This window comes from Bos taurus, chromosome 28, assembly GCF_002263795.3.
Source record: "Bos taurus isolate L1 Dominette 01449 registration number 42190680 breed Hereford chromosome 28, ARS-UCD2.0, whole genome shotgun sequence".
Lineage (NCBI taxonomy): Eukaryota > Metazoa > Chordata > Mammalia > Artiodactyla > Bovidae > Bos > Bos taurus.
Genome location: NC_037355.1, coordinates 21,740,747 through 21,767,980, shown reverse-complemented (window position 1 = coordinate 21,767,980; position 27,234 = coordinate 21,740,747). Strand labels below are relative to the sequence as shown.

The 27,234-nt window shown below is 38.3% G+C and overlaps 1 protein-coding gene across 1 annotated transcript in view; it reads left to right on the top strand.

Annotated features, from left to right (window-relative positions):
• Positions 1 to 15,356, top strand: part of LOC785503 (AP-2 complex subunit mu-like) — a 198,896-nt gene extending 183,540 nt beyond the window's left edge. Inside the window, 2 exon segments of the mRNA XM_024986818.2 lie at positions 13,913 to 13,961; positions 13,964 to 15,356. Of these exon segments, the coding sequence (XP_024842586.1) occupies positions 13,913 to 13,961; positions 13,964 to 14,883 (969 nt within the window). The 3' untranslated portion in view covers positions 14,884 to 15,356.
• The last annotated feature ends 11,878 nt before the right edge of the window (positions 15,357 to 27,234 follow it).

The following is a 27,234-nucleotide window of genomic DNA, read 5'->3' as shown; positions in this document are numbered from 1 at the left end:
ATCAAACCAAATAAAAGAGGAAGAGATAAGGAGTCTACCTGAAAAAGAATTCAGAATAATGATAGTAAAGGTGACACAAAATCTTGAAAGCAAAATAGAGTTACAGATAAATAAACTAGAGACAAGGATTGAGAAGATGCAAGAAATGTTTACCAAGGACCTAGAAGAAATAAAGAAGAGTCAATCAATAATGAATAATGAAATAACTGAGATCAAAAGCATTCTGGAGGGAACCAAGAGTAGAATAATTCAGGAAGAAGATAGGATAAATGAGGTGGAAGATAGAATGGTGGAAATAAATTAAACAGAGAGAAAAGGAAAAAAAGAATTAAAAGAAACTGGGCAACCTTAGAGAACTCTGCAATAATGTTAAACACCCCAACATCCAAATCACAGGAGCCCCAGAAGAAAACAAAAAGAAAGGGCATGAGAAAATAGTTGATGAGATAATAGTTGAAAATGTCCCTAAAATGGGGAAAGAAATAGCCACCCAAGTCCAAGAAACCCAGAGAGTCTCAAACAGGATAAATACAATGTGAAACACCCCAAGACACATATTAATCAAACTAATAAAGATCAAACAAAAAGAGCAAATATTAAAAGCAGCATGGGAAAAGCAACAGATAACAAACAAAGGTATCCCCATAAGGATAACAGCTGATCTTTCAATAGAAACTCTTCAGGCCAGAAGGGAATGGCAGGACATATTTAAACTAATGAAAGAGAAAAGTCTACAACCTAGATTACTATGCCCAGCAAGGATCACATTCAAATACGAAGGAGAAATGAAAAGCTTTACAGAAAAGCAAAATCTGAGAGAATTCAGCACCACCAGAACAGTTCTTCAACAAATATGAAAGGATTATCTCTAGACAAGAAACACAGAAAATGTTTATAAACTCAAACCCAAAACAACAAAGAAAATGGCAATGGGATCATGAAATTGAAAGTGAAAGTGAAGTCGCTCAGTCGTGTCTGATTCTTTGCGACCCCATGAACTGTAGCCTATCAGGCTCCTCTGTCCATGGGATTTTCCAGGCAATAGTACTGGAGTGGATTGCCATTTCCTTCTCCAGGGGATCTTCCCAAACCAGGGATTGAACCTGGGTCTCCCGCATTGTAGACAGACACTACCATCTGAGCCACCAGGGAATGGGGATCATACTTACCTTAAATGTAAATGGGTTGAATATCCAACCAAAAGAGAAAGACTGGCTGAATGGATACATAAACAAGACCCCTATATATGCTGTCTATGAGAGACCCACCTCAAACCAAGGGACACATACAGACTGAAAATGAAGGGCTGGAGAAAGATATTTCATGCCAATGGAGACCAAAAGAAAGCAGGAGTAGCAATGCTCATATAAGATAAAATAACCTTTGAAATAAAGGCTGTGAAAAGAGACAAAGAAGGACACTACATAATGAACAAAGGATCAATCCAACAAGAAGTTATAACAATTATAAATATATATGCACCCAACACAGGAGCACCTCAACACGTAAGGCAAATGCTAACAAGAATGAAAGGGCAAATTAACAGTAACACATAATAGTGGGAAACTTTAATACTCCACTCACACCTATGGATAGATCAACTAAACAGAAAATTAGCAAGGAAACACAAACTTTAAATGATACAATGTGCCAGTTAGACCTAATTGATATCTATAGGACATTTCACCCCCAAACAATGAAATTCACCTTCTTCTCTAGTGCACATGAAACATTCTCCAGGATAGATCACATCCTGGGCCATAAATCTAGCCTTGGTAAATTTAAAAAAAAAAAAAAAATTGAAATCTTCTCAAGCATCTTTTCTGATCACAATGCTGTCAGATTAGATGTCAACTACAGGGAAAAAAAGAAAGAAAGAAAAACAAATATATGGAGGCTAAACAACATGCTCCTGTATAACCAACAAATCACAGAAGAAATCAAAACATACATAGAAACAAATGAACATGAAAACACGATAACCTAAAACCTATGGAATTCAGTAAAAGCAGTGATAAAGGGAAGGTTCATATCAATACAAACTTACCACCAGAAACAAGAGAAAAATAAAATAAATAACCTAACTTTACACTTAAGCAACTAGAAAAAAGAACCTGAGGGTTAGAAGGAAAGAAATCATAAAAGTTAGATCAGAAATAACTGAAAAATAAAAAAAGGAGACTAAAACAAAAATCATCAAAACTAAAAGCTGGTTCTTTGAGAAGATAAATAAAATAGACAAACTATTAGCCAGATTAATCAAGAAAAAAAAAGGAGCAGAATCAAATCAACAAATTAGAAATGCAAATGGAGAAATAACAACAGAGAACATATAAATAACAAGGATCATAAGTGACTACTATCAACAGCTATATACTAATAAAATGAACAACTTAGGAGAAATGGGTGAATTCTGCAAAAAGTATAACGTTCCAAAACTGATCCAGGAAGACATAGAAAATCTATACAGACCCATCACAAGCACAGAAATCAAAACTCTTCCAACAAACAAAAGCCCAGGACCAGATGGCTTCACAGGTGAATGCTACCAAAAATTTAGAAAGAGCTAAAACGTATCATATGCAACTGTTCCAGAAAATTGCAGAGGAAGGTAAACTCTCAAACTCATTCTATGAGGTGACCATCACTCTAATACCAAAACCAGAAAAAGATGCCACAGGAAAAGAAAACTGCAGGCCAATATCACTGATTAACATAGATGAAAAAATCCTCAACAAAATTATAGCAAACAGAATCCAACAACATATTAAAATGATCATACATTATGGCCAAATGGGCTTTATCCCAGGATGCAAGGATTCTTCAATATTCACAAATAAATCAATGTGATACACCACATTAACAAATTGAAAGATTAAAAAACCTATGATTATCTCAATACATGTAGAGAAAGCATTTGACAAAATTCAACACCCATTTACGAAAAAAACTCTCAGAAAGCAGGCATAGAAAGAACATACCTCAACATAATGAAAGCCATATATGATAAACCCACAGCAAACATTATCCTTAATGGTGAAAAATTGAAAGCATTTCCCCTAAAGTCAGGAACAGGACAAGGGTATCCACTATCACCACTACAGTTCAACATAGTTTTGGAAGTTTTAGCCACAGCAATCAGAGAAGAAAAAAGAAATAAATGTAGTCCAGATTGGAAAAGAAGTAAACACACACTGTTTGCTGATGACATGATCCTCTACATAGAAAACCCTAAATACACCACCAGAAAATTACTGCATTTAATCAATGAATACAGAAATCCCTTGTATTCCTATACACTAACAACGAGAAAACATAAAGAGAAATTAAGGAAACAATCCCACTCACCACTGCAATGAAAAGAATAAAATCAGTGAGTTCAGTCTCTCAGTTGTGTCCAAGTCTTTGCGACCCCATGGACTGAAGCACGCCAGGCCTCCCTGTCCATCACCAAATCCCAGAGTTCACCAAACTCATGTTCATCGAGCTGGTGATGCCATCCAGCCATCTAATCCTCTGTCGTCCCCTTCTCCTCCTGCCTGCAATCCCTCCCATCATCAGAGTCTTTTCCAATGAGTCAACTCTTCGCATGAGGTGGCCCAAGTATTGGAGTTTTAGCTTTAGCATCAGTCCTTCCAAAGAACACCCAGGACTGATTTCCTTGAGGATGGACTGGTTGGATCTCCCTGCAGTCCAAGGAACTCTCAAGAGTCTTCTCCAACACCACAGTTCAAAAGCATCAATTTTCGGCGATCAGCTTTCTTCACAGTCCAACTCTCATATCCATACATGACCACTGGAAAAACCATAACCTTGACTAGATGGACCTTTGTTGACAAAGTAATGTCACTGCTTTTGAATATGCTATCTAGGTTGAGTAACTTTCCTTCCAAGGAGTAAGCGTCTTTTAATTTCATGGCTGCAATCACCATCTGCAGTGATTTTGGCACCCCAAAAACAATAAATTCTGTCACTGTTTCCACTGTTTCCCAATCTATTTCCCATGAAGTAAAGGGACCAGATGCCATGATCTTCATTTTCTGAATGTTGAGCTTTAAGCCAACTTTTTCACTCTCCTCTTTCATTTTCATCAAGAGGCTTTTTAGTTCCTCTTCACCTTTTGCCATAAGGGTGGTGTCATCTGCATATCTGAGGTTACTGATATTTCTCCTGGTAATCTTGATTCCAGCTTGTGCTTCTTCCAGCCCAGCGTTTCTCGTGATGTATTCTGCATATAAGTTAAATAACCAGGGTGACAATATACAGCCTTGACGTATTCCTTTTCCTATTTGGAACCAGTCTGTTGTTCCACATCCAGTTCTAACTGCTGCTTCCTGACCTGCATATAGGTTTCTCAAGAAGCAGGTCAGGTGGTCTGGTAGTTCCATCTCTTTCAGAATTTTCCACAGTTTATTGTGATACACACAGTCAAAGGCTTTGGCATACTCAATAAAACATAAATAGATGTTTTTCTGGAATTCTCTTGCTTTTTTCATGGTCCAGCGGATGTTGGCAATTTGATTTCTGGTTCCTCTGCCTTTTCTAAAACCAGCTTGAAATCTGGAAGTTCACGGTTCATGTATTGCTGAAGCCTGGCTTGAAGAATGCTGAGCATTACTTTACTAGCATGTGAGATGAGTGCAATTGTGTGGTAGTTTGAACATTCTTTGGCATTGCCTTTCTTTGAGATTGGACTGAAAACTGACCTTTTCCAGTCCTGTGGCCACTGCTGAGTTTTCCAAATTTGCTGGCATATTGAGTGCAGCACTTTCACATCATCATCTTTTAACATTTGAAATAGCTCAACTGGAATTCCATCACTTCCACTAGCTTTGTTCATAGTGATGGTTTCTAAGGCCCACTTGACTTCACATTCCAGGATGTCTGGCTCTAAAGTGAGTGTGAGTTCACACTATTGTGATTATCTTGGTCGTGAAGATCTTCTTTGTACAGTTCTTCTGTGTATTCTTGCCACCTCTTCTTAATATCTTCTGCTTCTGTTAGGTCCATACCAATTCTGTCCTTTATCAAACCCATCTTTACATGAAATATTCCTTTGGTATCTCTAATTTTCTTGAAGAGATCTCTAGTCTCTCCCATTCTGTTGTTTTCCTCTATTTCTTTGCATTGATTGCTGAAGAAGGCTTTCTTATCTCTCCTTGCTATTCTTTGGAACTCTGCATTCAGATGCTTATATCTTTCCTTTTTTCCTTTGCTTTTCACTTCTCTCTTTTCACAGCTATTTGTAAGGCCTCCCCAGACAGCCATTTTGCTTTTTTGCATTTCTTTTCTATGGGAATGGTCTTGATCCCTGTCTCCTCTACAATGTCCCAAACCTCTGTCCATAGTTCATCAGGCATTCTATCTATCAGATCTAGGCCCTTAAATCTATTTCTCACTTCCACTGTATAATCATAAGGGATTGGATTTAGGACACCTGAATGGTCTAGTGGTTTTCCCTACTTTCTTCAATTTAAGTCTGATTTTGGCAATAAGGATTTCATGATCTGAGCCACGTCAGCTCCAGGTCTTGTTTTTTCTGACTGTATAGAGCTTCTCTATCTTTGGCTGCAAAGAATATAATCAGTCTGATTTCAGTGTTGAACATCTGGTGATGTCCATGTGCTTAGTCTTCTCTTGGGTTGTTGGAAGAGGGTGTTTGCTATGACCAGTGCATTCTCTTGGCAAAACTCTATTAGCTTTTGTCCTGCTTCATTCCGTATTCCAAGGACAAATTTGCCTGTTACCCTAGATGTTTCATGACTTCCTACTTTTGCATTCCAGTCCCCTATAACGAAAAGGACATCTTTTTGGGGTGTTAGTTCTAAAAGGCCTTGTAGGTCTTCATAGAACTGTTCGACTTCAGCTTCTTCAGCATTACTGGTTGGGGCATAGACTTGGATTACTGTGATATTGAATGGTTTGCCTTGGGAATGAACAGAGATCATTCTGTTGTTTTTGAGATTGCATCCAAGTACTGCATTTCGGACTCTTCTGTTGACCATGATGGCTCCTCCATTTCTTCTAAAGGACTCCTGCCCACAATCATAGATATAATGGTCATCAGAGTTAAATTCACCCATTCCAGTCCATTTTAGTTCTCTGACTCCTAGAAAGTCGATGTTCACTCTTGCCATCTCCTGTTTGACTACTTCTAATTTAGCTTGATTCATGGACCTAACATTCCAGGTTCCTATGCAATGTTGCTCTTTACAGCATTGGACCTTGCTTTTATCACCAGTCACATCCACAACTGGGTATTGTTTTTGCTTTGGCTCCACCCCTTCATTCTTTTTGGAATTATTTCTCCACTGATCTCCATAGCATACTGAGCATCTACTGACCTGGGGAGTTCCTCTTTCAGTATCCTATCATTTTGACTTTTTATACTGTTCATGGGGTTCTCAAGGCAAGAATACTGAAGTGGTTTGCCATTCCCTTCTCCAGTGGACCACATTCTGTCAGACCTCTCCACTATAACCCGCCCATCTTGGGTGGCCCCACACGGCATGGCTTAGTTTCATTGAGTTAGACAAGGTTGTGGTCTGTGTGATTAGATTGACTAGTTTTCTGTGATTATGGTTTGTGTGTCTGCCCTCTGATGCCTCTCGCAACACCTGCCATCTTACTTGGGTTTCTCTTACCCTGGACGTGGGGTATTTCTTCAGGGCTGCTGCAGCAAAGCGCAGCCACTGCTTCTTACCTTGGACGAGGGGTATCTCCTCACAGCCACCCCTTCTGACCTTGAACTGGAGTAACTACTCTCGGCCCTTCTGTGCCCATGTAGCCACCACTCTTGGACATAGGGTGCTCCTCTCAAAAGCATAAAATACTTAGAAATAAATCTACCTAAAGAAACAAAAGACCTATATACAGAAAACTATAAAACAGTGATGAAGAAAATCAAAGATGATACAAGTAGATGGAGAAATATAGCATTTTCATGGATCAGAAGAATCAATATAGTGAAAATGAGCATACTACCTGAAGCAAACTATAGATTCAATGCAATCCCTATCAAGCTACCAATGGGATTTTTCACAGAACTAGAACAATTAATTTCACAATTTGTATGGAAATACAAAAAAAAACTCAAAAAGCCAAAGCAATCTTGAGAGAGAAGAATGGAATTGGAGGAATCTACCTGCTTGAATTCAGATCATACTACAAAGCAAGTGATCAAAACAGTATGGTACTGGCACAAAGACAGAAATGTAGATCAATGAAACAAAGTAGAAAGCCCAGAGATAAATCCACACACCAATGGACACCTTATCTTTGACAAAGGAGGCAAAAATAAACAGTGGAGAAAAGACAGTCTCTTTAACAAGTGGTACTGGGAAAACTGGTCAACCACTTGTAAAAGAATGAAACTAGAACACTTTCTAACACCATTCAAAAAAATAAACGCAAAATGGATTAAAGATCTAAATGGAAGACCAGAAACTATAAAACTCCTAGAGGAAAATACAGGCAAAACCCTCTCTGACATACATCACAGCAGGATCCTCTATGATACACCTCCCAGAGTAATGGAAATAAAAGCAAAATAAACAAATGGGCCCTAATTAAACTTAAAAGCTTTAGCACAATGAAGGAAACTATAACCAAGGTGTAAAGACAGCTTTAAGAATGGGAGAGAATAATAGCAAATGAAGCAACTGACAAAGACTTAATCTCAAAAATATACAAGCAGCTCACACAGATAAATACCAGAAAAATAAACAATGCAATCAAAAAACGGGCCAAAGAATTAAACAGACATTTCTCCAAAGAAGACATACAGATGACTAGCAAATGTAAGAAAAGATGCTCAACATCACTCATTATCAGAGAAATGGAAATTAAAACCACAATAAGGAATCATCTTATGCCAGTAAGAATGGCTGCTATCAAAAAGTCTACAAAAGTAAATGCTGGAAAGGGTGTGGAGAAAAAGAATAGAGAACTCTAGAACATTTCAGGCAAAGATGGACACAATAAAGGAAAGAATAGGTATGGACCTAACAGAAGCAGAAGATATTAAGAAGAGGTGGCAAGAATACACAGAAGAACTACACAAAAAAGATCTTCATGACCCAGATATTCATGATGGTGTGATTACTCACCTAGAGTCAGACATATTGGTTTGAGAAGTCAAGTGGGCCTTAGGAAGCATTACTAGGAACAAAGCTAGTGGAGGTGATAGAATTCCAGTTGAGCTATTTCAAATGTTAAAAGATGATGCTGTGAAAGTGCTGCACTCAATATGCCAGCAAATCTGGAAAACTCAGCAGTGGCCACAGGACTGGAAAAGGTCAGTTTTCATTCCAATCTCAAAGAAAGGTGAGGCCAAAGAATGCTCAAACTACCACACACTTGCACTCATCTCACACGCTAGTAAAGTACTGCTCAACATTCTCCAAGCCAGGCTTCAGCAATATATGAACCATGAACTTCCAGATGTTCAAGCTGGTTTTAGCAAAGGCAGAGAAACTGGAGATCAAATTGCCAACATCTGCTGGATCATCGAAAAAGCAAGAGAGTTCCAGAAAAACATCTATTTCTGCTTTATTGCCTAAGCCAAAGCCTTTGACTGTGGATCACAATAAACTGTGGAAAATTCTGAAAGAGATGGGAATACCAGACCACCTGACCTGCTTCTTGAGAAACCTATATGCAGGTCAGGAAGCAGCAGTTAGAACTGGACATGGAACAACAGACTGGTTCCAAATAGGAAAAGGAATATGTCAAGGCTGTATATTGTCATCCTGCTTATTTAACTTACATGCAGAGTACATCATGAGAAACGCTGGGCTGGAAGAAGCACAAGCTGGAATCAAGATTACCAGGAGAAATATCAATAACCTCAGATATGCAGATGACACCACCCTTATGGCAGAAAGTGAAGAGGAACTAAGGAGAGTGAAAAAGTTGGCTTAAAGCTCAACATTCAGAAAACTAAGATCATGGCATCTGGTCCCTTCACTTCAAGGGAAATAGAGGGGGAAACAATGGAAACAGTGTCAAACTTTATTTTTTGGGGTTCCAAAATCACTGCAGATGGTGATTTCAGTCATGAAATTAAAAGATGCTTACTCCTTGGAAGAAAAGTTATGACCTACCTCGATAGCATATTGAAAAGCAGAGACATTACTTTGCCAACAAAGGTCTGTCTAGTCAAGGCTATGGTTTTTCCAGTGGTCATGTACGGATGTGAGAGTTGGACGCCAAAGTTGAGAAAGAAAGTTGAGCACCAAAAAATTGTTGTTTTTGAACTGTGGTGTTGGAGAAGACTCTTGAGAGTCTCTTGGACTGCAAGGAGGTCCAACAAGTCTATCCTAAAGGAGATCAGTCCTGGGTGTTCATTGGAAGGACTGATACTGAAGCTGAAACTCCAGTACTTTGGCCACCTCATGTGAAGAGTTGACTCATTGGAAAAGATTCTGATGCTGGGAGGGATTGGGGGCAGGAGGAGAAGGCGACGACAGAGGATGAGATGGCGGGATGGCATCACTGACTCGATGGACATGAGTCTGAGTGAACTCCGGGATTTGGTGATGGACAGGGAGGCCTGGCGTGTTGTGATTCATGAGGTGGCAAAGAGTCAGACACGACTGAGCAACTGAACTGAGCTGAACTGATAACAATTATATGCTTTCCAATAGCTTGTGATTTTGGAATATTGTGGAAGCAATATTGTTTCCTTACTTCCACTGCAAATAAGATTAAAAATGTCCCTATTCAATAATTCAATTGAATGCAATACTTTTACCTGTTGTTTTAGCTATCATTAAATTTCCCACATATTCTAAACTTGAGTTTCTGAAAGATAAAGGAATTCACCTTGCTGATACTTCTTCAATGACTGTTGGCCTTAAAAGGGTCAAAAGCAGTCAAACCTCTGTCATGGTCCAAAGGCAGAGTTCCCCAAATGATGATTTAGACACTGCCTGGAGAGACCCAACAACTAGACTTAGGGGAGAAAAAAGAACAAGATTAGAAATTCAAAACCTATTGGTTTGATAAAAAGAGAAAGTTCTGACTTGGACCTAATAACAAAACAAAAAATACTAGTGAGGAATCTAAAACTCCCTCTGCTCACAACTGTATACACATTTAACCATTAGTTTTCTAATAAAATAATAGTCTTTATAAATCAATATTGATGGGAAAACATTTACAAAGCTGAAAAATAGTGCCTATTTCCCTTGCCCCCTTGTCCTAAGTCCAACGCAGGGAAGACTATTTGTACTGCTCCTGGACATTTTAAACTGTCTAATGGACATTTTAAGGTTTGATAAATGGAATTTGGATAATTCCCTCCATCCAATGGACATCCTGCATATTTTCACAGTGGACAGAAGCCTTTCCTTACAGATAAGCTTTATTGCCTCTTGTGACTAAAATCCTTTCAGAAAAAAGAAATTATTTCTATCTGAAAAACTTTATTCAAATTTCATTGTGGTAAAGAAAACCATTTTACTGGTCAGGCATTTCAACAGATCTGTACTGTTTAGCTGGTTTTCAAGCTTTCACTGTGCTTACCACATTCAACCCTCTGATTCAATTAAACACACTAACTGCATGAAGACTCAACTGGCAAACTTGTTGCAGTGTGCCAAATACTTTAGCCAAAACCATAGGTATTTCTGAATCTCAGACCCCCTTTTGCAATTTATAAACTCTCAATCTTTGATGTAGTCACAGGTGCCCAGTGCTTTTGCAATGTTGTGTCTCCTAAAAATAACAATTTTTGGTGGAACAATCTTTTCACTGTGAGCCTTTGGACACATAATACCTTAAATGTCATATCTTGTCAACTGGAGATCTTGTATATTTTACAAGAAACCTCTAGAAGAACTCTCTTCAATATTGTTGGAAGGATCCCTATCAGGTACTACTAACTAATCATTGTGCTGCCAAACTCCAAGGAATATATTCTTGGATTCACATGACACTTTTAAAGAAGGTTTTAAACACTGAGTGGACCTGAATATTATCTGGTGACATAAAAGTAAAGACTTGCCAGAACTGAAGCAGATAACTTCTGATAAGACAGCTTTCCCAAGATACCCAGAACAGATCTGCTGGACCTCTTGTCAGACTTTTGATGATGGCATATTACTTCAGATGATCTCCAGTGACTAGCATCTTGGTAACATATTGACATAAAAAGTGCCTTAGGTTTTTTCTTCCTCCCTCTCTTTGTTGCTCAAATGTGACCTTAGTAGGTGTCCAATCATTGCACTTACCTTCAAACATGAGACAGTACAATCAAGAAGGATTATTCCTGATATTAAGAAACAAAAGGCCTCTGAAACTAGAAAACCTGACTGCTTATTGGTGATAATTTTGGAGAAAGATCTTGATCACAAAGAGGAAATATAGAACATAAATAAACAGAAACCAAAACTTAATAGAGATGGGAAACCAGAATAGGGAGCTCTCATGTGCTTTAATGATTACAGAGCTCAACAAAAAGAAAAAAATACCCGTCTTTCCTGGTAAGGATTCTGTCAGTGCAAAGCCTTGGACTCTTCAATATAACTCCCAACTTCTTTTTATTCTCAATTAAAGAGTTCTCTTTCCCTTTCCTATGGGGACTTGCATGAGGCTTGCCATGGTTGTAGACACTTAGTTACAATTCTCTATTGTTATGAACACTCTTGAGAGTCCCTTGGACTGCAAGGAGATCCAATCGGTCCATCTTAAAGGAAATCAGCCCTGAATAATCATTGGAAGGACTGATGTTGAAGCTGAAACTCCAATACTTTGGCCACATGATGCAAAGAACTGACTCAATTGAAAATACCCTGATGCTGGCAAAGGTTGAAGGCAGGAGAAGAAGGGGACAGGATGACAGAGGATGAAATGGTTGTATAGCATCACCGACTCAATGGACATGAGTTTGAGTAGGCTCTGGGAGTTGGTGATGGACAGGGAGGCCTGGCGTGCTGCAGTCCATGGGGTCCCTAAGAGTCGGACACAACTGAGTGACTGAACTGACTGACTGATCTCAAAGATCTTCCCAGGTGGCACTAGTGGTAAATAACTCACCTGCCAATGCAGGAGACAAGCGACATGTGTTGGATCCCTGGGTTGTGAAGATCCCCTGGAGGAGTGCGTGGGAACCCACTCCAGAATCCAATGGACAGAGGAGCCTGGAGGGCTTCAGTTCATGGGGTTGCAAAGAGTCAGACACAACTGCAGTGATAGCATGCACTGATCTCAAGAAGCCTAATCTTTTCTGAGGAAATATCTAACAGTCTGTTTGTTTCAAGTCAACAATGAAGTTCATGTTTCTTACTTTGCTGTAAGTGATAAAGACCTTTGTCTCTGATCTGTGAGCTTTATGTCTTCTGCCAGCCCCCAGGAAACTGGCAGGCTAAATTGTTAACATGTAAGTAAGACAAACTCACCAAACTTTTTATCTCTTGACACTATTCACATTAGGTTCTCTTAGGAGTCCATGGAAAGGGTGCAATTAATTGCAGTAAGAGAGCTAGAGTTCATAGAACTAATCTGATTAGAGGCTGTGGGTGACCAACACAAGCTATCTGTTGTTAAATTAAAGCAATCCAGTTAATCACATACGTCACTCATTGGAAGAAATAGATGGCATTTTATGTGTTCAGCTTATAAATTTAAAAAAAAAATTAAGAAAGACTAGGACAGACAGAGACTGAGTTTCATCTGAAGGCTTTCCTTAAGTATTTTAGTTTGTTGGAATGCATTTAAATTTTGAAGATAAACGGCATTTTATTTCTCTCAACTTTTTGATTATTCCCTGAAAAATGTGTCATTATGTGTTTTTTTTTTTTCGTTATGTGTTTTAAATTTTGGTTTCTGCTGGTTGTTTAAATGAAAATATTTACAAATAAAGTTTGCAACTTCTTTGCATTTTTGTAAGATATAATGTAAATTTAATAAAGTATTAGGACTAAGATTTACTAGTTTTGACAATTGGAGGCACCCATTTAACCACTACCTAAATAAAGATAAAGAATCATGTTGTATTATGTAGTAACCAACCATGAGCTACACGTAGCTACTTAGTCTTCAATTCAAATTAATTATAGTTAAATCAAATTGACAATTCATTTTCTTAATCACACTAACCACATTTCAACTTAATAGCTGTATGTCAACATTCAAGATATTGGACATATTGAACAGAACATATTTGGAACACTGCAGAAAATAATAACAATGTCCTCTCTATTTTTTAAACATTTAAAACATCTTTTAGCTATGCCATGTGGTTAGCAAGATCTTAGTTCCCGGACTAGGAATCAAATTCACACCCCCTGTTGAGGAAGGATGATGTCCTAAATACTGGACCACCAGTATTAGAAAGTGCCTTCTTTTATTTATAATAATCTTGAAATTCATCCACATTATTGTGTGCATTTGTAGTCTTTTCCCTTTTATTGCTGTATAGTATTCCATTTAATAGTTTTAGTACAATTTAATGATTCTTCTATTCATTAATGTTATTGTTTACATTTTCAAGTATTATGAATAGGCTTCCAGGACATCTTGCACAGTTCTTGTTGTGGATATATGTTTGTTTCATATGTCCTGAAAAATACCCTGGGGTAGAACTGCTTAATCATGGGTTAGGCAAAAGTTTATCTTCATAAGAAACTGCCACGTGAAAAAAAATGTATAATAATATTATTTAGTAATGACCTACTAGATCAGACTGACTAGAATTGGGGGCAAGACTGACAAAACAAAATATTGGCAAGGGCGTATAGTAGGTGGAAATCTCATATATTTCAGGTTTGAGGGTGAAATGGTACAGTTTATTTCTATAACGATATATTTTTGTGGTCTTAATATCCATTTACTCTTGACTGAAGATGTTGAGCATATTTTTATGTATTTAGTGGGCACTCTTACATCTTCTTTTATGAAGTGTCTGTAGAATTCTTTTGCACACTTTGGCTACCCACAGAACTCGGAGACAGGTGCACTGAAACCTTCATCACCCAGCAGGGGATCAAAAGCCAGCATCAGACAAAAGAAGAGCAGTCTCAGATCACCAGCCAGGTGACTGGGCAGATTGGCTGGCGGCTGGAGGGCATCAAGTATCGCCGGAATGAGCTCTTCCTGGATGTGCTGGAGAGTGTGAACCTCCTCATGTCCCCGCAAGGGCAGGTCCTGAGCGCCCATGTGTCAGGCCGGGTAGTGATGAAGAGCTATCTGAGTGGCATGCCTGAGTGCAAGTTTGGAATGAATGACAAGATCGTCATTGAGAAGCAAGGCAAAGGCACAGCTGATGAAACAAGCAAGAGCGGGAAGCAATCAATTGCCATTGATGACTGCACCTTCCACCAGTGTGTGCGACTCAGCAAGTTTGATTCTGAACGCAGCATCAGCTTTATCCCACCAGATGGAGAATTTGAACTCATGAGGTATTGCACCACCAAGGACATCATCCTTCCTTTTCGCGTGATCCCACTAGTTCGGGAAGTGGGACGCACCAAGCTGGAGGTCAAGGTGGTCATTAAGTCCAGCTTCAAACCCTCACTACTGGCTCAGAAGATTGAGGTGCGGATCCCAACCCCACTGAACACTAGTGGGGTGCAGGTAATCTGCATGAGGGGGAAGGCCAAGTATAAGGCCAGTGAGAACGCCATCGTGTGGAAGATCAAGCGCATGGCAGGCTTGAAGGAATCGCAAATCAGCGCTGAAATTGAGCTGCTGCCCACCAACGACAAGAAGAAATGGGCTCGACCCCCCATTTCAATGAACTTTGAGGTGCCATTCGCACCTTCTGGTCTCAAGGTGCGCTACTTGAAGGTGTGTGAACCGAAGCTGAACTACAGCGACCACGATGTCATCAAATGGGTGCGCTACATTGGCCGCAGCGGCATTTATGAGACCCGCTGCTAGCTGCCTGGTGGCCGCTAGCCCACCTCCCCACCCGCCCTCTTCCACAGGTCTGGGTGCCCTTGGCCACCACACATCAGTGTCTCCTCCCTCCTGCTTTGCTGCCTGCCCTTTGCACTAGCCCCCGAGTCTAGGTCTGGACCAACCACATTGCAAGTGGGACTGGTGGAGCAGTCCCTGGGCTCCCTGAACGGGGTGGTTTCAGAGGCGCCTGCTCCACCATCCATCTGCCTGTCCTAGCCCACTGCCAGGCTCTTGAGTTCTGTGACCAAAGCCAAGTGGGCTCCTTCTCCTCCCCTCTCCTATGGCCACATCTCTGGAGTGGGAGGGTTGGCTGCCCCTCACCTCGGAGTTCCCCCAAAGGCCAGTAACGGATCCCCAGCCCTCAATTCCTACTCTGCTTTGGGATAGTGTGAGCTTCATTTTGTACACGTGTGACTTCGTCCAGTTATAAACCTAATAAACTCTGTAGAACGGGGAAAAAAAAAAAAAAAGAATTCTTTTGCACACTCAGGACAATCAGTTATTTACCTTTTAATTATTAATTTGTATGAGTACTTTATATATTCTAAATAGGCTTTCTTCAGATATTTCATACATTTTTTTCCAGGATTTGGATTTTAATTCACATAAATGATTTTGACTAATTTTCAAGTTAGCTATAGGAAAGTGTGGAGCCCAAACTTAGAAAGTCATTTTTTGTTTTTTGCTTTAAAAAAAAAAAAAAAGTCAAAATGCATTAGAAGGAATACTAACCCAACAAAAGAGGTATCAAAAGAGGTATCGGAGCCAAGAAAAGTCAACTGGGGCTCCTTTGTATCAGAAGCTTAAAAACCATAGAGGAGAACATGAAGGCAAAATCACTTCAAAGACTGTATTTATTAAAAGTTTTGATTTCTTAAATGTTTCTTTAATGTTTCTAAAATTTTCTTAGAAACAAAACCATACTTCATACAATGGAAAGGTAAGATTCAATAGCCATTGTAATTTTTTGCATTAAAAATTAACTTTTCATTTTTCATATTTAAAATTATGTAATGAGCACCATATTTAAGATGCCTGGATTTTAGCATATAAAACAGAGCTAATAGGCAATTGGATATGTACTCCTAGTACAATTATGCTTTTTTAAAAGCTTTATGTCTTTGGTTCCAATGATTTATGTATAGAACATTTAATTAAGAAAGTTACCAATGTATTTTTAAATAAAAGTTTTTGGTTTATTTTCTGAGTACCCTGTAAAGGCAGGATTTCAAATTTACAAACAGTATTGAGTGACAGTCGCTTAGTCGTGTCCGACTCTTTGCAACCTCATGGACTGTCCATGGAATTCTCTAGGCCAGAATACTGGAGTGAGTAGCCTCTCCCTTCTCCAGGGGATCTTCACAACCCAGGGATGGAACCCAGGTCTCCCACATTGCAGGCAGATTCTTTACCAGCTGAGCCACAAAGGAAGCCCAAGAATACTGGAGTGGATAGCCTATCCCTTCTCCAGCGGATCATCCCGACCCAGGAATCGAACCTGGGTCTCCTCCACTGCAGGTGGATTCTTTACCAACTGAGCTATCAGGGAAACCCGGATTGCTTGCTTAAAAAAAATAAATAAATAAAAGAAGAAGAAGAAAACATCAGTCTCACTAAAGCAGAAATGTCAAATACGATCTACCTTTGGGACTGAATTTTACTCTGTTGCAATGAGGCCCTCTGATGTATATTTTGATTTCAGTTTTGAAACTATGAAGAGGAAAGTTACATTTACAAAAAAATGCTAGACTTCTGGTTTGGGGTTATACAATAGATCTCAGGAATATCAAGAGCTTTATAACTATTCTCTCTGGAAATTTCAAAGCCTAATTGCATCAGGAATGAGTTTCCTTTCTCTAGAGGTATTCAAGCAGAAACTGCAATGCCACAACTCCTGAACCTTTTGGAAGACACCAATCAGTAAGGAAGCCAGTTAACTTAGATGCCCTCTTAGGTCACTTGAAAACTTTAGTGTCTATAATTCTATCAATTTTCCCCTATTTCAACATCTAAACAACATTTTATCAGAGTTACAGGTGGTCTAACATGATTTCTTTGTCTATGTTATTTTTGGAACAAGATGGGGATTTATTATATATACATCCACATTAAAATGAAGAGGAGACATGAGTAATTAGTTAGTTTCTCTATTTACTGTGAATTATCTAACTGTCTGAGGCTAAAATACTTCTTTGAAAGTGACTGCATGTTTTTCAAGAGTATAGTTTTCAAGTTAAATTAAGCAACTAACTGAGTTGAGAGCAATTAAACATTTAAAGAAAGCCTTTAGATCTTTATACTTTTTCACAGCACTTGTACCCCTAATATGCTCAGTTAATGAATTAATTACAAGACCTTTGAGTTTTGAAATTTCCAAAGATTTCTAAGTTTTCTCAGGAACTATTTCTCAGAAAGAAAAGGCTTCTGAGAAGGCAAATGGGGAGGTCTGACTGAGTTGAAGCTCAGGATAAAAGCATCCAAAAGAAACAGAAAAGGAGAGACAAGTTTAACTGGTTTTTAATAGGGTTGCTGAGGTAGATTTAAGCTTGAAATCTTATGAAGCCTTCTGTTTTCCCAGTTACCAGTTAGTACAAGATATTTTATAGGTAACTCATCTACAACCATGCACACCTTTTAAATTAATAAAGTACATTCATTTTTTAGAATAGCAAAGTAAGAGAAACTGCAAAGACAAACAACTAGTTTCTACATAAAATTATTTTTAAAACTGTTTTGTGCATAAATTCAAGAAAATTATCTGGGAATATATTGTTAATATGTGCATAACATATCACTGAACTAGGCAGTTTTTTTTTATTCTTGTTTCATTATATTTTAGAAAAAAAACTGTCAATCTTGCTAATCCTGTTTTAATGGCTACATAAAATGCTTACTGTCTTTATATTTTTGAGATGTACATTATTTTTCATTGTGTTTACAGCACTTCCTATACATATTGTCTCTCTTCATAAAGATGGTAAACAGCAAAAAGTCATGAACTATGCCTTCCAATTCCTATTTATTTCTCCCAAATTTCCACAATATTGTTTTTATGCCAATTCCAAATATCTGGTTTACTAATACAACAATAATTCCATTTTCTTCTTCCAAGAATTACCTTCATTTAATACAAAGTATACCTCTAAATATGCATATGAATATTATATATATATATTTGATTTATCAATGGTAGGTAAATAGTGTGATTTTCCCTTATAGCCAAAGAAAAATGCAGAAAAGTTAATCCCTTATTAAAGTGAAAACCTCTCCAAAGCAAGAGTCATTTGCATTCACCTCTTCACAGAGCTAACCATAGTATGCTCAACTATTATTTACTAAATTTAATAAGTCATTCTGCATAACTCTACACTAATCAAGTGACGTTAAGAAACATGCAATAAACTCTAGTGTTTTTTGTTTTAATGTCAAAAATGCGTGGTTCATAAACCTTTCAAATTTAACCATTCATGGTATTTCCTTGATTCTTTAATTCTATAAGTATCAGATATCAGTTTTCAATAACATCCTGGTAAACAAGGGGGAACATGGATGTGTTATGAAATGGGATCTCCAGTATCTGTTTTTGAAACCATGCATGAATTTAACAGCCCTTCTTGATTTTTCATGTTGCTCATCAAAAGCTATCATGGTTAGATGTTATTTTATATATATATATATAGTTTTTGACTAATTACTTCTAAATATCCAAGGATTTTGAAACTTCTTTTAATTTTGTGGGTTTTATAATGCTGCTGTTGTTCAGTCGCTAAGTCATGTCTGACTATTTGCCACCCCACGGACTGAAACATGCCAGGCTTCACTGCTCTTTACTACCTCCCAGAGTTTCTTCAAATTCATGTCCATTGAATCAGTGACGGTATCCAACCATCTCTTCCTCCGCCGCCCTGCCTTTCTTCTGTTGCTCTCAATCTTTCCCAGCATTAGGGTCTTTTCCATTGAGTAGATGCTTTGCATCAGGAGGCCAACGTATTGGAGCTCCAGCTTCAGCATCAGTTCTTCCAATGAAAATTCAGGGTTGATTTCCTTTAGGATTGACTAGTTTGATCGCTTTGCTTTCCAAGGGACTCTCAAGAGTCTTCTCCAACACCGCAGTTCAAAACATCAATTCTTCGGTGCTCGATCTTCTTCATGGTCCAAATCTCACGTCCATATATGTCTACTGGAAAACCCATAGCTTTGACTATATGGATATTTGTCAGCAAAGTGATATCTCCACTTTTTAATATGCTGTCTAGCTTGGTCATAGCTTTTCTTCCAAGGGGCAAGCATCTTTTATTTTCATGGCTGTCACCATCTGCAGTGATTTTGGGGCCCAAGAAAATAAAATCTGCCACTGTTTCAATTTTATCCTCATTTATTTGCCATGAAGTGATGGGACCAGATGCCATGATCTTAGTTTTTTTGAATGTTGAGTTTTAAGCCAGCTTTTTCACTCTCTTCTTTCACCTTCATTAAGAAGCTCTTTAATTCCTCTTCACTTTCTGCTATTAGGGTGGTTTCATCTATGTATCTGAGGTTGTCAATATTTCTCCCTGCAATCTTGATTCCAGCTTGTGATTCATCCAGCCCAGTATTTTGCATGATATACTCTGTATAGAAGCTAAATAAGCAGGGTGACAATATACAGCCTTGATATACTCCTTTCCCAGTTTGGAACCAGTCCATCATTTCCTGTCTGGTTCTAACTGTTGCTTCTTGACCTGCACACAGGTTTCTCAGGAAGTGAGTAAGGTGGTCAGGTAATCCCATCTCTTTAAGAATTTTCCACAGTTTATTGTGATCCATACAGTCAAAGGCTTTAGCATAGTCAATTAAACAAAAGTAGATGCTTTTCTGGAATTCCCTTGCTTTCTCTATGATCCAATGGACATTGGCAGTATGAAATCTGGTTCCTCTACCTTTTCTAAGTCCCGCTTGCATATCTGGAAGTTCTCAGTTCATGTACTGTTGAAGCTAGCTTGAACGATTTTGAGCATTACCTAATGACCATGAAATGAGTGCAATTATATGGTAGTTTGAACATTCTTTGGCATTGCCCTTCTTTGGTATTGTAATGAAAACTATAAAGTATGTGCTAATTAAAAAAATAATTTGTACCCTCTATTTCATTTAGTTAATTTGTTATAAAACTAAAATATAATGTTTCTCTAATTTTGCAATAGAAGAGTCTCTCTATTAACATTATAATGTATAATATTTCCTTCCACCATTTAAATACATAAGTTTTAAGATAAAATTATGATCATACTCTATCTAAGGATTTGAGCTTTGTTTTACCCACATGATATTACAAAGTCAGTTTTTCATATCATACTTACTTTTTTTCCAAAGTGTATTTTTATTCATTTGTAATTTCATCAAATTACATATGACCATTTATTTAGGATCCTGGTCTGTTTTTATCACTCCACAACAGTGGATTTCTCACCAGATACATCTTTTTGAGTATCATTGCTTATTTCCTTTGAGTAATTCCTAGAAGTGGAATTATTAGACTAAAATTATGAGTAATTTTAAGGCACATTATTGACACTATCAAATTATCTCCAAAAATATCTTAGTAGTAGAAACTTTCTTTCATATAAGTATTTGGTCATATCAGTGCAGTTGTAGTAAGCAATTCCATATGTTAATACTAACACTGATTGTGCACTGTATTCCAGATGTCCTTGACGTGTTTAATAGAGCATACATACAAATGTGGATTTGTGAAAGCATACATCCACATATATCCTGGAGAAGGGAATGGCAACCCACTTCAATATTCTTGCCTGAAAGTCCCATGAACGGAGGTGCCTGGTGAGCTCCAGTACATAGGGTTACAAAAAGCTGGACATGACTGAGAAACTGAGTGTGCATACACATACACAAATATGTTCACAGGAGTTTGAAAAAGGAGGTTTTTCACATATAAACAAAATACGCCAAGAATTCTTATGGTATGAGGTATTACATTTATAAATTAAAGATGATATTATGATAGAAAATTCTCTGAATAGAATATTATTTCATAATTTATTTTACCTGCAAATAAAATACCCACATCCTTACAGACTCATGATTGGGTTCATGAAAAAAGAGGACATAATAAAAGGTAGATACTAAAATCGATTAATTTCCCTAAATTGAAAAAAAATATACATTTCTTTGCATAGCAACTCCTTCAATAGCAGATATCTCTAAAAAGACACTGTCCTGTCTGTTAATCAGGTGATAAGCAATGAAAATGCCTGAATTATTTTAAGAGTTTGAAATTCAGATTCTAGCTTTTTGAATTTAATATTAACACAAAATGTAAATTCAGAATTTAAATAAGCACTGGTAAACATTTTTGAGTGTTTTCATATACTCATTTCTTATGTGGTGATAACATTACATTATTTACTTCATTTAGTCTTTAGAGGACAGATATATGGTTACGGTATATCTGTTGATTGAATCTCAGGGCTGACACTACTTTGTTTATTCATATATGTTAAATAGGCAGAATGAAATAATATTAGTAAGGTTAACCACAATTTAGATCTCTGGCCTCTGGAAAATAATCACACTGCAGTGCTGCTGCCTTTTGGATTATTCTACAATAACCAAATTATGAAGAAAGGGAGTAGCCCAATTAATTAAGAAATGCTATGGTTGCATGCTTCTTTACTCCAAAAATAGGAAAACAAATTCCTATTTGTTTCATGGGTATGATAAGAGAGTGATTCTAGCTTAGTAAAATAAAGGGTGGAAATTAGGGAATTTGCAATTCCCAAATATCATGTGAAGAGCATTTCTTCCTATGCTTATTTACATCTATGTATTTTCTGTGGTACAGGGCCTGTTTAGATCTCTTTCTCATTTTTAGAATCAGGTTGTCTGATTTGTTACTGTTGAGTTTTAAGTGTTCTTTGCATATTTTAGGTTGAAGTCCTTTATCAGATATGTGTTTTGCAAATATTTTCTCCCTACCCAAGACTTGTCCTTTCATTCTCTTAACACTATCTTCTGTACACAAGTTTTTAATTTTAATGGAGCTCACTCTGCCAGTATTCTAGTTCAGAGTGTTTTTGGTATTGCATTAAACTCTTCACCAAACTCAGGATTTTCTCCTGAGTTATGTTCTATACGTTTTATAATCTTGCATTTTACATTTAGGTCTATAATCCATTGTGGGTTAATTCTTGTGGAAAGTATCTAGATTCTTTTTTTTAAATTGAATATTCATTTGTTCTTGTATTATTTGTTGAAAAGACTATCCTTTCTCTACAGGATAATGTTTGTTCTGATAAAACCTTAAGTGAATTAAAATCTGGCAAAATAGTTTTCTTTGAAAGCAGGCTTTTGTTAATAAGAACAGAATGATCTGAGTACATTTCAAAATGGCCATTTTTTTCTCCCTGTGCTAGAAAAATGAGGGGATTTTTCTCCAACCTTCACCTGAGAACCTGGTTGGATTCTTGAGGGTAAAACTCATGAAATTATAGGGCCTAAGACTAGGCCCCTGGAATATCTAACTCAAGTTTGTCCATTCTGAGCCTCTAGCAATTCATCAATCACAACTTAAATATTTCTACTAGCACCATCCTCAGAGGTGAACTTCTGCTCCTGGGCTTCTGCTCCTAGTGGGCTGTGTTTCTCAGTATGCATCTGTCTCTACATTTTCCAGGGTGGCAATTTACTCTGTGACCTCAATTCTCTGATGAATATGAGTTGTTCTTTTACAAATTGTTCATTTTTTTTCTTTTGTAAAAGCGGGAATGATGACTTCCAAATTCTTTACACACCAGACAGAAAACTAGCGGTCTCACTTTTTATCACAGACTTGACAATAATTTCCAGGTAACCTTATGTGTACTAATATAAATATATATATATATATATATATATATATATATATATAACATTGGACAAGATTAATATTTCCAACAAAGTACTGTTCTATGATTTGTTAATAGATAATCAAATAGAGCACTATTTTCAAGTAAAACAAAATTGGCACACATTCACTGAGTTCTCTCAAAAGGCAGCTGATAAGTAGCATCTTTCTTCCCCTTTATGACTTCATCTGAGAAACAAAATAAAGGAGTAGCATATGAAAGCAAAAATTTAAGTTGAAGAATGTTCAGGTGATGGAACATTTATCTGTATTGGACAAGGAGACTTGCTCTAACAGTATCCCCAAATCGGTCAAGATATTTACACTTGGCCAAGCCATGCAGGTCCTGGTGCAGCAATTTTCTCAGTGATGGAGAACTTTCTAGAGAAACAATATCAACTCACTTTCCCTACGAGCAGATTATACTCAGGAGGAAGAAAAGAAGGGAAGAGTCATGCATATCAAGTTCTTGCTCCACTTCAGTTCAGTTCAGATGCTCAGTCGTGTCCGACTCTTTGCGACCCCATGAAGCGCAGCACGCCAGGCCTCCCTGTCCATCACCAACTCCAAGAGTTCACCCAAACCCATGTCCATTAAGTCGGTGATGCCATCCAACTATCTCATCCTCTGTCATCCCCTTCTCCTGTGCTCAATCTTTACCAGCATCAGGGTCTTTTCAAATGAGTCAGCGCTTTGCATCAGGTGGCCAAGTATTGAAGTTTCAGCTTCAACATCAGTCTTTCCAATGAACACCCAGGACTGATCTCCTTTAGGATGGACTGGTTGCATCTCCTTGCAGTCCAAGTGACTCTCAAGAGTCACAGTCCAAAAGCATCAACTCTTTGTTGCTCAGCTTTCTTTATGGTCCAATTCTCACATCCATACATGACCACTGGAAAAACCATAGCCTTGACTAAATGAACCTTTGTTGACAAAGTAATGTCTCTGCTTTTTAATATGCTGTCTAGATTGGTCATAACTTTTCTTCCAAGGAGTAAGAGTCTTTTAATTTCATGGCTGCAGTCACCATCTGCAGTGATTTTTGAAGCCCAGAAAAATAAAGTCAGCCACTGTTTCCATTGTTTTCCCATCTATTTCCCATGAAGTGATGGAACCAGATGCCATGATCTTAGTTTTCTGAATGTTGAGCTTTAAGCTAACTTTTTCACTTCTCTTTAACTTTCATCAAGAGGCTCTTTAGTTCTTCTTCACTTTCTGCCATAAGGGTGGTGTCATCTGCATATCTGAGGTTATTCACATTTCTCCCAGCAATCTTGATTCCAGCTTGTGCTTCATCCAGCCCAGCTGGATGATGTACTCTGCATGTAAATTTTATAAGCAGGGTGACAATATACAGCTTTGATGTACTCCTTTTCCTATTTGGAACCAGTCTGTTGTTCCATGTCCAGTTCTAACTGTTGCTTCCTGACCTGCATATAGGTTTCTCAAGAGGCAGGTCAGGTGGTCTGGTATTCCCATCTCTTGAAGAATTTCCCACAGTTCATTGTGATCCATACAGTCAAAGGCTTTGTCATAATCAATAAAGCAGAAATACTTGCTCCCCTTACTACTAATCAAGTTTCACTTCACAACACTGGGACAGTATGAGTGATAGTGCAGATAGAGTTTGGGCTTCCCTGTTAGCTCAGCTGGTAAAGGATCGACCTGCAATGAAGCAGACTCCAGTTTGCTTCCTGGATCAGGAAGATCCCCTGGAGAAGGGGCAGGCTACCTACCCATTCCAATATTCATGGGATTCCTTGGTGGCTCATATGGTAAAGAACCTGCCTGCAATGCCACCTGCAATGTGGGAAACCTGGGTTCGATCCTTGGGTTGGGAAGATCCCCTGGAGGAGGGCATAGCAACCCACTCCAGCGTTCTTACCTAGAGAATCCCCATGGAGGGAGGAGCCTGGAGGGCTACAGTCCATGGGGTCACAAAGAGTCGGACACGACTGAGCAACTAAACACAGCATAGATAGAGGCTAGGAGTGCATTTAAGAAAATTGTATCCACCTGGGAACTACTGAAGTGGGGGAAATTCATTCTACTCTAACAACAGAGTTTAATAAGTTTCAATATCATGGAGCCTTCATTAGGCCAATGCCCACAGAGATTTTCCAAAATGGTCAGGATCAGACTGATGTATTAACTCAGACCTGCATACCATCTAAATAGATTTCTCAAACTGGCAGTCTACAACCAAGTGCAGACTTTGTTTTTCTGCTCAACATAGAGTATTGGTTTTCCTTTCTTAATTTCTGCCAACGTTTTTAATGAGAGATTTCATCTGTTATAGATAACGTCCTCCTCATAAATCTGTAAATAGCAACATTGGGCCTTATTTCCAAATGGCAATGATTGCTTGCACCTGAGTCACAGTCTTTACTAATAGATAATGTGAATATTCTTCATTTTTCCAGCGTTCACCATTTACTCAATGTGACCATAATGCTCTTCCACAGGATTTGTCTAATTCATGTATCTGTCTTCTGTGGGCATCTGGGTTTGTGATCACTGCTTTAAAGAAAACCAAACTTAGTCTTATTTTTGCACTCCTATCTCAACTGGAACATCTAGAACTGGTCAAAGATTACAGACCCAGTAAAACCTGAGCTTCCTCTGTTCCTGTCCACAAATCTTCTTTCCCCCAATTCCATGTACTTGGTTCATTTCTTTTACAACTTATCTCTTTTTCTCATTTTTACTCTGAGGTTGGCTTTGAAAACTCAGTTATGCCTCTGGTCCATATCACCAGGCACCTTGATCTTGTGTGTTTAAATCTCTGGGTCAGCTTAGTTGGAGCCCTTAGAATCAAGATATCCACACACGAAGGCTGATATGCCTCCATTTTCTAGGCAGACCTATGGATGTCTTCCCTTTTCCCTGTCTAGCTTGATAGGAGCTCAGCCTATACTTACTCATGGGCTTCCCAGGTGGCATTAGTGGTAAAGAACCTGCTTGCCAGTGCAGTAGATGTAAGAGATGCAGGTTCAATCCCAGGGTCGGGAATATCCCCTAGAGTAGGAAATGGCAACCTGCTCCAGTATTCTTGACTGGAAAATTACATGGACAGATAAACCTGGAATGCTACTGTGCATGAGGCCACAGAGTCAGACATGACTGAGTCTGCACTTCTGATTCCAAGTCAGAGGCAGAAGCAGCAGAACAGTGGGGTTATAAGTCAAAAAAAGCTAATCATACCACCAAAGTGGAGGAACCAGAACAGATGGGATGCCAGAGAAATAAAACATAAGGAAGAATAAGGAAAGTCGGGTGCTTACTTGTAATCAAAAAGTTTTTAATTAGCATAAATTTATTCTGACAGAGGTGAAGCTATGCATTTAAATCAGAGCTTTTCCTTTTCATTATAGTTGATGACCCCCCAAAAGAGACAAGAGCAGATTTATCTATGCACAGCATAAATTATCTTAAAATGAAAAATGTAATTGTTTTTGGAGCAACAAACTTTTTTTCTCTTTGCAAAGATAGTGATCAATTCATTTACACAGTTTTAATAATGCTTACTTTTACATTAACACTTAAATGAAATGCCTTTGGTTACTGAACTTCCTTTTAAATGTCTATCAGGGGACATCTTTGTGAGTTTTCTCTAAAGTCAATTTTTTTTTTTTTTTTTTTTAATAAAGTAGGTGTGAGTCACAAGTAGCTATTGCTGGAAGTATATACTCAGTAATTCCTGACCTTCCTTTTTTTGGCCACATCATGTGGCATTTGGGATCTCAGTTCCCCAATCAGGGATCAAATCCATGCCCCCTGCTGGAAGCCCAGAGTCTTAACCACTGGACTGCCAGGGAAGTCCCTACAACTCAGTAGTTCCTAATGTTTCTTTATGGTCTGTCTCTTCTTTTCTTTTCTTTTTTTTTCGCCCCCGCGCGCGCTCGCCGGGTTCCGGGGTGGCCGCGGAGCGCGAGGAGGAGGCGGCGGCGGTGCGGGGCCGCCCGCCCCCGCGCAGCCTCTCCGAGCCGAGGCGGCCCCTCCTCCCGGTCCCGGGGGCGGTGGCTCCATGGTCTGTCTCTTCTTAAACATAACATTTCTCAACACACAAAAGAATTTGTCTTAACAACGCAGTAATAAAAAGTGCTTTCTTTACCACAGAAAGAAAGGCAAGGGCGAAGTGGAGTTTCAAAGGGCATTGCTAGTCCTATTGATAGCTTATGGTGAATGATGTCAGATTCGTGATCTCCAAAGAAGAAGCGTTAGCTTTGGGACCAGGGACCAGGCTTGACCAACAAGAGCTTTTGTGTAGCAGTTTTATTAAAGTGAAAAAGAGAAAGCTTCTGACATAGTCTTCAGAAGGGAGATGGAGAGTGCCCCCTTCAGTAGTCTTGTCAAGGCCTTATATATTTTTACCACACCCGCTACCACAATGTACATTTTTTAATTAATTTTTTTTATTAAAGGATAATTGCTTTACAGACTTTTGT